Genomic DNA, 14,315 nt, shown 5'->3' on the forward strand with positions numbered 1-14,315 from the left:
TTGAGGATACAATTGGTATCTCGGGAAAAAAATTATCGTAATGGGATAATTATAAGTTGAGATTAGTGTAATGGAACAATATTACTGTTTTTGGTCTAAAAACCAATTTTTCCTTTAAAAAATGCAGTTTCTCTTGGAATTGCGTTTGCTCACATTTGTGTTGTGTGTTTGCTTTGCTGCAAATAGAAATATTCTTTATATCAAATGGAGCTAAAAGGTCTAATCCTACATAGTATAATGCAGCCAAATGTCTAAGTTGGGACTCGGTTTACAAAACTTGGAGAATCTTGTTGTTACTGCTCGTTGGCTATATGAAAGAAATGGGGAAGGCAGGACTTTTTTAGTCCATGTAGAACACTGGATTTCCTCAAGTGCCGACATTAGGAGTAGAGATGTCAATTGGGCGGGCCGGACGGGTTTGGCCGTGTCCGAATGGGCTTCATTTTTTTGCTGGATATTTTTGGTCGAAGCCCAAATAGAACCATGTCCAAATGAGACCATAACCAAATAAGACCATGATTTGTTGGGCTGTCCATGAAACCCATACGTCCATTTAATGTAAACAACATAATTTCAGTTTTTTTTTATTTTTGCGAGAAATTGCGTTTTTTGGTTTTGGCAGAAAATTACGTTTTCCAGTTTTCGCGAGAAATTGCATTTCCGGTTTTGGCGGGAAATTGCATTTTTCCGGTTTTGGCAGGAAATTGGATTTTTTCGGTTTTGGCAGAAATTTCATTTTTCGATTTTGGAGGAAAATTGTATTTTTTTGTTTTACCGGGAAATTATGTTTTCCCGGTTTTGGCACGCTACTATGTTTTTCCGATTTTGGCGGTTTTTTGGTTTTGGCGGAAAACTGTGTTTTTCAGTTTTGGTGGAAAGCTGCGTTTCCCGGTTTGGACGAGAAATTGTGTTTTCCGATGTTGGCGGGAAATTGCGTTTTTCGGTATTGACGAAAAATTGTTTTATAAAAAAGAATCGAAGAAAATCGCAGAAAAAACGCAGACGACGAAAAAAGTTATTTGTGTTTTCCCCTAATTTTCTAAACCCTAGACATTTAAGTTTATTGGGCCGTCCATTGTCCAATTGGTTAAGCCCAATGTTGTCCATGATGTAATTGGACTCACCCATCTGGGCAAAATTTAGTTATGGTCTAATATGGGTCTGTCCATTTCGGTCCATATCAATTTGGACATGGACCGCCCATTAATAGCCCGCCCATTTGACATTGCTAATTAGGAGCACGAGTCGCCAATGGTTGTCCATACGAGTATCTCCACCGATCACAAGCCTCACATTTCTCCATCTTCACCTCGTTTCCAAGCGTACAGAACTTGCAAGACCAGACTTTGTGCTTCATCTTCGGTTTTGCTGCAGTGCATATAGGAGCCAACAACTGCTCCAAGAGAACAAGACAGCAAATGAATTTAATGGAATAGATAGCATTCTGCACACTCCCACATTGCAGTTTCTTCTCTGCCTTGGTTTGCAGTCGGTGGTGAAGTTTCGGATGGTTTTATGACAGCAGCTATCGGTTCATCTTTGGAGGAACACGAAGAACCCTGATCGCCTGGGATGCAACTTCTTTTACTACATCTTGTTTCAAAAGCTTCTTCTCTTAAATTACTGAGATCTGTTCCCCATGAAGATGAAGGCTGAACCTGATTGGCCACTTTCTCCAGAATTTTCCTCAGCTTCATCTTCCCTCGGTTTCTTCTTCAACGTCTTTATCTCCCACACCTTATTGTTCACATCTCTCATGATATGAACAACAACGTCTCCAAGTATTCACATGAACATTCATATTTACTGGGAAGCAAAGGGGCATGATACGAACATTAATGTCTCCAAAGGTAAAGAAAGTTCTTAGATCAGAGGATGAACCAAGAGATATTATGAGGTGCGTCCGAGACTTTGGCTATTGCTTTTGATTGCCACAAGCACAAACAACGCAATCGCTATGTTAATCAGCAAAACTCCATTGTATAATGCTACTAGTGCTAACACAATCACGAATTGATGGACCCTAGACTTGATTTGAATCAACCACGAAGTTGCATGTAGTATTAGCCAAGTTCAAAGGCATGAGCCTGATACGTTGCAGCAGGTCTACTTCAGGAAGAGAACACATGGTACCGTGGAAGAACAGAGGAAGGGAGGAAACGAGTTGGGTGAGCAAAGCCTCGGAGTGGAGGAGAGGCTTAGCGTTGGAGAATAATAAAGGAAGAAGAGCAAAGCCTCAGAGTGAGAGAGAGGCTTTGCTAAGAAGATACTTTTCTTTTCTTATAAGATAAGCATTAGTTGTTGCTTTTACTTTTCATGCTGTTATTGATGTTTGTAGTGTCGCTATGAGACCTGCAGCTATGATCGCCATGAGATCATAGTATCTTTATCAGCTCAGTACTTTGTAATCGGGATTTCCCTTTGTGGTATTGCAATCGTACTTTTCATATATATTCACTGTTAAGAGAGTTACAAGAGAGAGAGAGATCGTGACTCTAATCTTAACAAATTGGTGCGTTTGTGATCTGATCGAAGCTCGCTGTTCGTTATGGCGGATATGGTTGGATCGTCTGGTGATGGTGACGGTACGACGCCGATGAAACTCCATGAGCTGTCGTTTCTTCGCGACGAGTGGGAACGTTTGGCGAAGAACGCTGAAGATACGGCGTCTCAGTTCGCGATGGTGGAGAGACGTCTGGAAGCTGCCGATGCTAGATCTGAAGCTCGTTTCGCACAAATCACGAAGATGCTGGAACGTATGGAGCTAGCACGTGGTGGTGAGAAACCGAACGGAAAGGGGCTCGCTTCTCCGTCTGACTCCATGAGTCCGATGGGGTTTCCTCCGATGCGTTCGACGTTTGATCACGTACCATCTGGGATGGGTCTTCCTCCTTCGGTGTTTGAGAATAGGGAGGGGATGTTCAAGAAGATCGAGATGCCTGTGTTTTCTGGGAAGAACCCTTTTGGCTGGATTGCGCAGGTCGAACGATACTTCCGTTTGGGTAACTTCCAGGGCCTTGATCGTTTGCAGATGGTCTCACTGAGTTTGGAAGGTCCCGTCTTGAACTGGTTCAACGGTGAAATGGAACATGATCCTTTCATTGATTGGCATCAGTTCAAGCGACGTTTGGTAGCTCGTTTTCGGCAGAGGATCGAGGAGGAGCCAGGCAAATGTTTGTTCTCTTTGCGACAGACAGGCTCCATTCATGACTACGTCAACGAGTTTGAGGAGCTTCGTTCTATTGTGCGGGGGATTGATGAAGCTAACTTGGTTGATGTGTTCTTTAATGGGCTGAAACAGGAGATGCAGGAAGTGGTGAAGCTGAAAGAGCCACAAGGACTACAGCAGCATATTGCCGCAGTGATTGGTATGGAAGGTAGCGCCTTTTGCCAGTCAGTCAGCTTTGCGTTGCAGTCTGGGCAGTCTAAGGCAGTGCAGAACCGTTCGTGGGGTACTTCTGGCTCGTCTTCCCAGCGTACAGTGCAGCTTGACACTAGCAAGATGAACCGTGGGGGTAACGACAGACCTCGTCTTCGCTACACTGACTCAGAACTTGATGCAATAAGGCGTGATAACATCTGTTTTAAGTGCCGTGGTCCTTACTCAAAGACTCACGTGTGTCCCAAGAAAGAGTTGAGAATTATGACAGTGATCAATGGCTTCGAGTTCGAGTTGGTGGACAGAGAGGATACTCCAGTAGAGCAGGGAGAAGCGTCTGGTACAGCTGAAGAGGTCATGGGGTTGTCTTTGAACGCGTTTCTGGGGATTGATACTCCGACAACGACACGAGTGACTGGGGTGATTGGTAATGCAGAGGTGGTAGTGATGATCGACAGTGGTGCGACTCACAACTTTGTGGCGCCACACGTCGTGAAACACACTAAGCTACCCTTGGACACTAGTCGCAAGTTTCAGGTTCTGTTGGGCAACGGGGTTTCAGTGGAGGCTTTTGGGGTGTGTCGACAGGTTCCGTTTGTGCTACAAGGTGCTGTTTTTACCGATGATTTCATCTCTTTGGAGCTGGGAGGAGTTGATGTGATACTGGGAGTGCAGTGGCTGCGGCGTTTGGGTAAATGTGAAGTTGATTGGGAGCTTCAGGAGTGGTCGTTTCGTCATCAGGGGCAGATGGTTACTCTTCGTGGGGATCCTAATCTACATCAGTCTCCGGCTAAGTTTCAGAAATTGTCCTTGTCTGCAATGGAGGTGTTAGAGTTGGGGGCTACATCAGTGGAGGTTCTGAGTACTACACCGTCAGTTCAGGCTGTCTTGGATCGTTTTCAGGATGTGTTTGCGCTTCCCCAAGGGCTCCCTCCCTTGCGCAACCGCGAACACTCTATTCACTTGCAACCTGGAGTGACTTCAATCTCAGTTCGTCCTTACCGTTATCCACACGCAAGTAAGGAAGCGATGGAGGAAATGGTGACTGAAATGCTCAAGAGTGGGATCATACGACCTAGTAAGAGCCCATTTTCGAGCCCGGTGTTGCTGGTTCGTAAGAAAGACAAAACCTGGCGTTTCTGTGTAGACTATCGAGCTATCAACCGGGTCACCATCGCCGATAAATACCCTATTCCGATGATTGACCAGCTGCTCGATGAGCTACACGGCGCTATGATCTTCTCTAAGATCGACTTACGTTCTGGTTACCATCAGATACGGATGAAGGAGGAGGACGTTCACAAGACCGCTTTCCGCACTCACGAGGGTCACTATGAGTTCCTTGTCATGCCTTTCGGCCTCACGAACGCTCCTGCGACGTTTCAGGCTTTGATGAACGAGATTTTTCGTCCATTCTTACGTCGCTTTGTCCTCGTCTTCTTTGACGACATTCTAGTGTACAGCGCATCTAGTGAGGAGCATGATGAACATTTGGGCATCGTGTTACAGACTTTGCGTGAACACTCTCTCTTTGCGAACAGCAAGAAGTGTGTGTTTGGCCAACCTCAAGTTGATTATCTAGGCCACATCATTTCGGCAGCTGGAGTCGCCACTGATCCTTCAAAGACTGAGGCGATGCAGAAGTGGCCTACTCCACGCACTGTGAAGGAACTAAGAGGCTTCTTGGGCTTGACGGGGTACTACCGCAACTACGTCAAGAGCTATGGGGAGTTGGCACAACCTCTGACTTCTCTCCTACGCAAAGATATGTTTGCGTGGTCTGCGGAGGCTCAAATTGCTTTTGACAAGCTCAAGCAAGCTATGATGACTGCACCGGTTCTCTCTCTGCCTGACTTCTCGGCTCTGTTTGTTGTGGAGACAGACGCCTCTGGGTTTGGTTTGGGAGCAGTTCTGATGCAGAACAAAAAGCCTGTAGCCTACTTTAGTCACACCTTGACTCCTCGGGAACGTTTGAAACCGATATACGAACGCGAGCTCATGGCCATAGTGTTTGCTGTTCTCAAGTGGAAACACTATCTCACTGGGCGCCGTTTCGTGGTTCACACGGATCAGAAGAGCTTGAAATACCTGTTAGAACAACGCGAAGTCTCCATGGACTACCAACGCTGGCTAACTCGTCTAATGGGGTTTCAGTTCGACATAATCTACAAACCGGGGATTGAGAATAAAGCAGCCGACGGTCTCTCGCGACAGATGCAGGATTCTGTTCCGGAGACTTGTTCGTCCTTGTTTGCTCTGTTGGTTCCGAATGTGCTTCAGCTGCAAGATATTTATGCAGAAATTGAGCAGTCTGACCACATTCAGACCATTATTCAGCAAGTGCGAACCGGAGTTCCTATGAAGCTAGGATACTCTGTGGCTGATGATAAGTTGTGGTACAAGAAGCGCTTAGTGATACCCTTTACTTCGCGTTTCATTCCGTTAATCTTACGGGAGAACCATGACAGTCTCGTTGGTGGGCACTCGGGCGTTTTCAAAACCCTCAAGCGCATCCAACAGACATTTCAGTGGGATGGTATGCGCAAGACAGTGCAGGAGTATGTGACTCAGTGCGTCATTTGTCAGACTCACAAGTCTTCAACATTGACTCCAGCAGGCCTCTTGCAGCCCTTGCCTATTCCCTCACAAATATGGCAGGACATTAGCATGGATTTCATCGATGGATTGCCATCATCGAACAAAACAAGTGTGATCTTTGTCGTGGTCGACCGACTGAGCAAGTATGCCCACTTCTACGGTCTCAAACACCCTTATACCGCAGTTGATGTGGCTGCTAAGTTCACTTCAGAGCTTGTGAAACTCCACGGGTTTCCAGCCTCCATCGTCTCTGACCGCGACAAAATCTTCTTGAGTTCCTTTTGGAAAGAGTGTCTGAAGTTGGCAGGTACTACGCTGAAGTATAGCACTGCGTTTCACCCCCAAACTGATGGGCAAACGGAAGTGCTAAACCGATGTTTAGAGACATACATGCGCTGCTTCGCATCCACTCACCCGAAGACCTGGCTGCAGTATCTGTCGTGGGCTGAGTACTGGTACAACACCTGTTTTCACACTGCGATCCAGACCACTCCCTTCAAGGTTGTCTATGGTCGGGATCCACCACCGTTGCTGCGTTTCGAGCCGGGCTCCACGGCCAACTTCGAATTGGAGACGAACCTTAAGGAACGTGATAGCATGCTCGATCAGTTGAAGTTGTTCCTCGAGAAGGCTCAACAGAGGATGAAGAAGTCAGCTGACAAGCATCGTCGCGAGCTCTCGTTTGAGGTGGGAGATATGGTTTTCCTCAAACTCAGGCCGTATCGCCAACAGTCGGTGTCGCGACGCTTGTGTCAAAAGTTAGCCGCTAAGTTCTACGGTCCCTTTGAAGTTATGGAGAAGATTGGCCCGGTTGCTTATCGTCTACGTTTGCCTGAGGGGTCTCGTGTGCATCCTGTGTTCCATGTCTCGCAACTGAAACAAGTAGTGGGGACGACTACGCAGTGCACTCCGCTACCACAGTCGTTCTCACCGCAAGGTCAGTTCATTTTGACACCTGACAAGATACTGGAAACACGTTACACTGCGACTGGGTGTTTAGAGGTACTTGTGCAGTGGATGGACCTACCGCCACATGAGTCTTCGTGGATGTTAGGCTGGGAGTTTGCGCAACAGTTTCCTGAATTTCAGCTTGAGGACAAGCTGCGTCTCGTTGGGCGGGGTATTGATACGTTGCAGCAGGTCTACTTCAGGAAGAGAACACATGGTACCGTGGAAGAACAAAGGAAGGGAGGAAACGAGTTGGGTGAGCAAAGCCTCGGAGTGGAGGAGAGGCTTAGCGTTGGAGAATAATAAAGGAAGAAGAGCAAAGCCTCAGAGTGAGAGAGAGGCTTTGCTAAGAAGATACTTTTCTTTTCTTATAAGATAAGCATTAGTTGTTGCTTTTACTTTTCATGCTGTTATTGATGTTTGTAGTGTCGCTATGAGACCTGCAGCTATGATCGCCATGAGATCATAGTATCTTTATCAGCTCAGTACTTTGTAATCGGGATTTCCCTTTGTGATATTGCAATCGTACTTTTCATATATATTCACTGTTAAGAGAGTTACAAGAGAGAGATCGTGACTCTAATCTTAACAGATGCCTGCTCCTGTTTGGTATGTGCAACACTGAAAACAAAGCTTTCATCAAATCTGAAACCCTCGGGTCTTTGGTTAAAGACCGACCTTAGTTCACGTTCTATGTCTATGGATCAGCACCGTCTTTCTTTACCAATGGCTTCTCCTTCATTGCTTCTTTCTCCAGTTTCTTCTTGTCAGCCTCCGCTTGTTTTTCATTCTCCTCTCGTGATTTGATGAAAGTTTTCATGAAAAGAGTCAGAATCTTGGTCACTGCAATGGTCAGAATAGAAATGAGTAGTTGCCTTATAATGGCTTTTACCAGATCTATAAGAAAAGACTTTGTGCATGTACCTTGTTCGAAAGGACACCGAGCTGGATCCTCACCGAAGTAGTGGCACAAGGAATCTGCATTTCTCCCCTGTAAATAACAAATCAATATTAGGCCTGGAACATGAGTTTCGAACTGCATGTCCCCAAAGAGTACAACTCACCGATTCTGTATATAAAGAAGCAAGCAACCTCACTTCTTCTTCAGCGATATCAAGAAACTCCTTCAAGACCTGAAAACATGAAGTGATTTCATTTAGAAGCTACGAATATCTTCTGGTTCTTATCATCAGCCAATGAATTAACCAAGAAACCCATATGAGCAACACTAAGAACAACTTTTCACATGTAGCTCACCTTTCGGAAGCCCACAGATATTGCACCATCGTTTTCTGAAGCACTGAGTTCGTGTTCAACCTTTGCAAGGCCTTTAGTCGCCGCCTGCATTTCTTCAGCCAACGTTTTCAATTCAATCTGCAATTTTTAGAAACTATTAAAGTGCAGTATGAAGACGGAAGCTCATATGCAAGCACTATCAGACAGAGAGAGAGAGAGAGAACAAAAAGAAAAGCAAAGCAAGCATGAATAACAAGGGTACCTTCGAGGCAGCTTCCAAGTGAACAAGGTCACTGGGAAAATCCAGCAACTCTGGCATTTTTCACCAACAAGCTGAACAGTACAAAAAGAAAATTTACTTAAGTTCATCTTAAAAAAAACAGCACCTTAGGAAACAAAATGGATAAACAGTATTATTGAGATAAGGAACGTATGTGCTTTTCTACCTTGCATAAGTAATGCATCAAAGTCATTTTGTTATTTCTTGCACGAGTATCAGATAATTTAAGAAGGCTATCCAGTTTGAATCCCACAGCAGACCCTGCAACACAAAAGGCACTACATTACCAACAGATGCTACAAGAAATATCATTAAAAAAAACTTGGAAGCAATAGGAATATAGGTAAAACCTCTTGCAGTTCCCTGATTCAGAGCATTTCCTAGTGTTAATATTGTTTGCATAATCTGACGCAACTTTGCAGACTCCCTCACCTGTTGCACGATAAAAATACTTAATGACCAAGATGGAGATATACTTCCATGACCTAAGAAGTTTTCACCCTCCACTATACCTCTTTAGCAGCAACGTTTATTGTATTGAGGCAGCTTTTTAATTCTTCCGACTGAAAAGAGCAAAAAATAACATCAACCAACCTTAGACAGGAGAGACCAAATGCAGCGAGTTTGATAGTTATACCTGAGAAGCAAAGGTAATCTTAAAACCAAACACTCGTAACTTTGCTTCTATACGTGGAACCTTCATTAGTTCCATGAAAAACTGATGCATTTGCAAAGTTAAGAGTCAGAACACAGATTATAAACATGTACCATCCAACGCTCCAAGAACTAGAACAAACCTGTTCACACTTTCCAAGCATTTCTTTATCACCAGTATAATTCTGAAGACAAAAAAAAACAGCACGAGTTAGCTTTAGGCATTAAGGAATTGCTGAAAGGAATAAAAAATCAACAGGATCATTCTTTGGTTCAAAATTCTGGTCAAAGCTTGCTGGTTGGTAAAACCACAGCAGCTAAACCTTTTATAAGGAAAAGAAACTTCGGTTTTGAAGCCAAACACAACCTATGAACCTGGTACTGTAGAGAAGTATGACAATAAACTTTAAAGATTACCCTCAACAATTCCATTTCTTCCTTCGTCGGACAAAATTTGATGAGATTTTCAACCTGGTCGATGTCCAGAACTGACGAATCTAAGGCTAGAACTGCGCTCTAAGATAAGAAACATATATGAAATCTTAGTTAGTAGACATACGTAAACATGATATACAGCGATGCAACTAGATACAAAGTTACACCAAAAATGTAACTCTGAACATCCACCTTACATTATTTTTTCAATGCTAAAATGATGAGCAAAGAATATACCGACAGCAAAAACTTACAAGCATATCTGGTAGAGGAATCTTAATTTTCGTAAGCATTATTTCACAGTTATTTGCTCTTCGCAGGTCAACCTGATACAAACACACACAAAAGTTAGGACTAGAAGATAAGTATACTAAGATGCATGAATAATATTCGTTTTTATTAGTCATAGACTACCCATTTGATGGAATAATTTGAATTTGCAAAGTATATCAAGTGTCACTTTTTCTAGTAATCAGAGCTTTGGATATCACATAACTATCTACTTCATGCACTTCAAAGCTGTAAGCAATAGCCGCTTAATAAATCCTACACATGATAAATTGATAATATTTGGAAATTTTACAGAATTGTATTTACATATAACAATATTAGATATGTAAAGAGGTGAAACTGAGTTGCCTCACCAGTTGAACTTTCTCAGGTTTGTTAATATTCGAACCCCTGCGACCTGTGCTTTTCTTAGCAGCGGTATCTGAAACTGCAGAAAAAAGACTCTCGAGCTCTGATATATCTATTTCAGGGGCACTGTCATGAAGATTCATAAAATCGTTTTATTAGTTCAACAAACATACCAGCTAATGGGAGATCAGAAAATTTGCAAGAAAGAACACTAACGACCGATCACATTTATTTTACTATTATCAATGAATTAGAGACTGTGAATATCAATAAACCATCTAAAAGGAAGTGCAAGAGGAACCCACCGAGGTTGATTTTCCTGTTTTTGAGTATCAGCAGCCCACAAACTACCTTTTGCTGCCCGAGTAACTTTAGACCAGTGCAAAGGCTTTAGCACGGTTTTCGTAGGTGCGGCAGTAGGCACACTCACACCTCGGCCTCTTCCAAGTCCAGAGGAAGCTCTGCCCCTTCCTTCAGCAGGAGGTGGCGGCGGTGCATTTGAACCTTTTGCTCCCAATGGTGGTGGGCCACTACTTGTACCACGACCCAACGCTGGTGGAGGAGGAGCAGGGGTCTTGGATAGAGGTGGCGGAGGGGGAGCAGGGGTTTTGGATAGTGGTGGTGGTGGAGGCGGACGGGGAGCACCCAACTTTGCGGATGAAGGAGGATGTGGTGGTGGAGGAGGAGAGGGAGCACCCAACTTTGGGGATGGAAGATGTGGTGGTGGTGGAGGCGGAGGGGGAGCACCCAACTTTCCAGATGAAGGAGGAAGAGGTGGTGGAGGAGGTGGCATGGGGGCATTTGAAATATTAGCCTTACGAGGTGGAGGTGGAGGTGGTGGGGGTGCTGAAGGTGGGCCAGCACGAGCAGGAACAGAATGAGATATAGGTGGCGGTGGAGGTGGGGGTGGTGGTTGCGCCTGAAGTTTATTTCCTGAGTTCCCAAACGGAGGTGGCGGGGGTGGTGGTGGAGGGGGCAGAGCTGAAGGTGGAGAAATGCTTCTAGAGAAAGGTGGAGGAGGAGGTGGTGGAGGTGGTTGCACCTGAAGTTTATTTCCTGTGTTCCCAAATGGAGGTGGCAGCGGTGGTGGTGGAGGGGGTGGAGCTGAAGGTGGCAAAACGCTTCTAGAGAAAGGTGGAGGAGGAGGTGGTGGTGGAGGTGGTTGCGCCTGAAGTTTATTTCCTGTGTTCCCAAACGGAGGTGGCAGGAGTGGTGGTGGAGGGGGTGGAGCTGAAGGTGGAGAAATGCTTCTAGAGAAAGGTGGAGGAGGAGGAGGTGGTGGAGGTGTTTGTGCCTGAAGTTTATTTACTGTGCTCCCAAATGAAGGTGGTGGTGGTGGAGGAGGTGGAGCTGAAGGTGGAGAAATGCTTCTAGAGAAAGGTGGAGGAGGAGGTGGTGGTGGTGGGGTTTTGTTGATAGGCTGGTGTGATGTTGTCAGAGGATCTCTACTGCTGGAAATAGGGAGAGGCGGTGGTGGTGGCGGAGGTAAAAGTGTGGCAGAAGATGGAAGAACCGAAGGCTGGACACTGTCTTTCGATGGAACTTCTTGCTGTTGTCCACGAGAGAATTCGTTAGGCTCCTCTGAAGATTCCGAAGCAAAAGATATAGGAATGTCTTCGGTGTCATCATTATCAAAAGCGAGAGAAATGCGAGGTCTATGAATGGCATCAAAGCCTTCATCTGAACTATCAGCTGCACTAGATGTGTTGGTCTCCTCTTCAGAGTCAGGAGAATTCATGTAGAAACCCCCTCTGTGCCGAAATCTTGTGAACTCCTTTGCATCATTTATTGCAGCAAGTTGTTTCAGCAACCACAGAGCAGCATCGTCTCCATTTTCAGCCAAATCCACACCACTAAAAAGTTCTTGAACTTTAGAAAAGGCTTCGATGGGCAAGCCACCAGTCTCATCACCATTTACTATTGGGGTTGGAACTTTCTGAGGCAAAGCATTCTCAACTTCTCCAAACAAAACCTGAATGCATAAAAAATGGAGTCAGAAACAAGCGCATGTATAGTATGGATTATCTTTACCCCACCCATATAAGCTTAATAAAAAAAAAATTGTTTCTCCTCTAGCACCCATATCTTGTCATATGCATATAAAATTAAAGGAAATTAACAAGAAAGGTCCACACCTCTGCTCGAAACCCTTTTGGATAATGATCCTTGGCCTCCCAAAGAATATCCAAGTTGTCCGAGTTCAACATTAGTATGTTGGACCTGATAAATGCAGTATTGAACATCACACGGAACATCATAACCTCTCGTTCTGGTTCTAAATCCATATGCACACACTCCAGTACAACATCTCCTTGCACCCAGCACTGGATGTCAAGTTTGATCACGTCACATTCTGCCTGCAGACACATTATATAGAGTTACGATTAGAAATAGTAACACTTTTTAAAGAAGTGTCTGAAAAAAAAAAAAAACACAGAAATAACAACACAACCAACCTGTCGGTAATGCCGAAGGGGCTTTTTCTTATTAGACATAGAATAAAGCATCTCGGTGGAAAGACCAGAGGTGCTACTGTAGTTTCTTCCAAAGATACGTATAATGGGTCTGCATCCATGCTGGGAGTCAAAGTTGGGAATAGCACGAATAATCACACAATCCAAAGAAAGAGATCTCTCAGGAGGCGGCCACTCAGGACTGATGTTCCTCCTGGCCACATACTGAAGATAACGAAGCTGAGAAGGGAAAGGGTTCAAGGGAGAGAGCAGCTGCAGAAGACCTTTAGGAGCCTCACGATGCACAATCTCAAGAGTCCTGCGCTCACCGCTATGAACTTTCCTGAAAATAAGAAAGCTGGCGAGGATAAAAGCCAGAAGCGGCCAGCCTCCTCTCTCGCAGTGAAGAAGAATAACATCGTGACGGTTCCCACGAGATAGCCAATTCTCACAGACGCGGAGAAAGTGCTGGATGAGTGATAAAGGGAGCAAAGGGCAGCCTTCGTATTGGCGTGGATACTCGAGGACCGTGACGTCGTATTCGCAGAGAGTCTCGGCGAAGACGCTTCTTTTCTCGCCTTCTCGGAAATTGAAAGCGAGGAAAGATGATTCGGGGAAGTCTTCGTGTAGATCGTTGATGACTTCGTGGAGAAAGATTTGGTACAAGTCATCAGCCAACACTTCCGTGCAAAAACAAGAATCAAAAACTGTCGGGAAAGTAAGAAAGATTTTAGACGAAATGAGAACATTAATAAACAAACACACAAAGAAAGTAAAAAGAGTAAATGGTTAAAAAGGTGATTTTACCATAAACTCTATCAGCAAACTCAAGCAACCCATCTGGTGGTCTCTTGTAAAAGAACCTACTTAGCAGAGACATTTCGGCAGATACAAATGTGCTTCGATCGATCGATAAGCTGGAAACCTGAAACGAATCCGATAATCGAATCGAATTAAATCACTAAGTCAGGTCATCAAAGTCAAAAGCTAATCGAATCGAATTAAAATTGGGGAAAGCCCAGAGATTGGGAGACTAAATTGGATGTAATCCAAACCTAAGAGGATTGAAACCAGATGGTGTGGAAGATGTGTAACACTACGACTGCACAAGAACCTCGCGAAACTAGGGTTTATTAGTTAAGAGGAGGAGGAAGATTGAGGTTGATGACGACTTACACGTGACGTGAGAATCAAAAGGGTAAGACGTCGGCTATTTGCATTCCCCGATGCAGCAGGTGGAGCGGCGGTGGTGGAGGAAAGTGACGAAAATCAGGAACGTTTGGTTTTCAAAATTTGAAAACCAGATGGATCGCTTTCTGGTTTGTAGTATAAAATAATAATCACCACTTCTTCCTTCCATTTCTCATTCCCTTGTCTTTATCTTATAAATCTTTTGAAACAAAACTAAACTATATCTTTTGCACACAAAAGAAAAACCAAAAACTATTTTCTTTCTTTTGAATAAATTATGCAGCATACACACATTTTTTGAATAAATTATGTAGCATATACATTATATATATATATATTAAATTAAAATTTTGATGAACAGCTATTTCGTATACAAAGTTTATCATATATAAATGTGGGATTCCGATTATGAAAATATAATATGTTTGGAGAAAAATTATAATTTATGCCAATAAAACGATTAAACATGAGTTCTTTTCTACCATTCGGTATTCATTCGAAA

General features: G+C 44.1%; 1 protein-coding gene across 1 annotated transcript; it reads right to left on the minus strand.

The window, feature by feature from the left end:
* Positions 1–7,411: 7,411 nt before the first annotated feature.
* LOC108862431 (formin-like protein 14) lies at positions 7,412–13,988 on the minus strand. Its single transcript, XM_018636565.2, is given in 19 exon segments — positions 7,412–7,768; positions 7,850–7,916; positions 7,990–8,058; positions 8,183–8,299; positions 8,424–8,485; positions 8,488–8,494; positions 8,608–8,702; positions 8,792–8,873; positions 8,954–9,004; positions 9,079–9,159; positions 9,239–9,280; positions 9,513–9,611; positions 9,785–9,856; positions 10,175–10,295; positions 10,475–12,141; positions 12,305–12,526; positions 12,626–13,329; positions 13,430–13,547; positions 13,799–13,988. Coding segments are annotated over 18 exon segments (3,777 nt in total). The 5' UTR covers positions 13,503–13,547; positions 13,799–13,988; the 3' UTR covers positions 7,412–7,622.
* Between the last annotated feature and the right edge of the window lie 327 nt (positions 13,989–14,315).

The sequence above is a fragment of the Raphanus sativus genome, chromosome 1 (assembly GCF_000801105.2).
Source record: "Raphanus sativus cultivar WK10039 chromosome 1, ASM80110v3, whole genome shotgun sequence".
In the NCBI taxonomy this organism is placed as follows: Eukaryota; Viridiplantae; Streptophyta; class Magnoliopsida; order Brassicales; family Brassicaceae; genus Raphanus; species Raphanus sativus.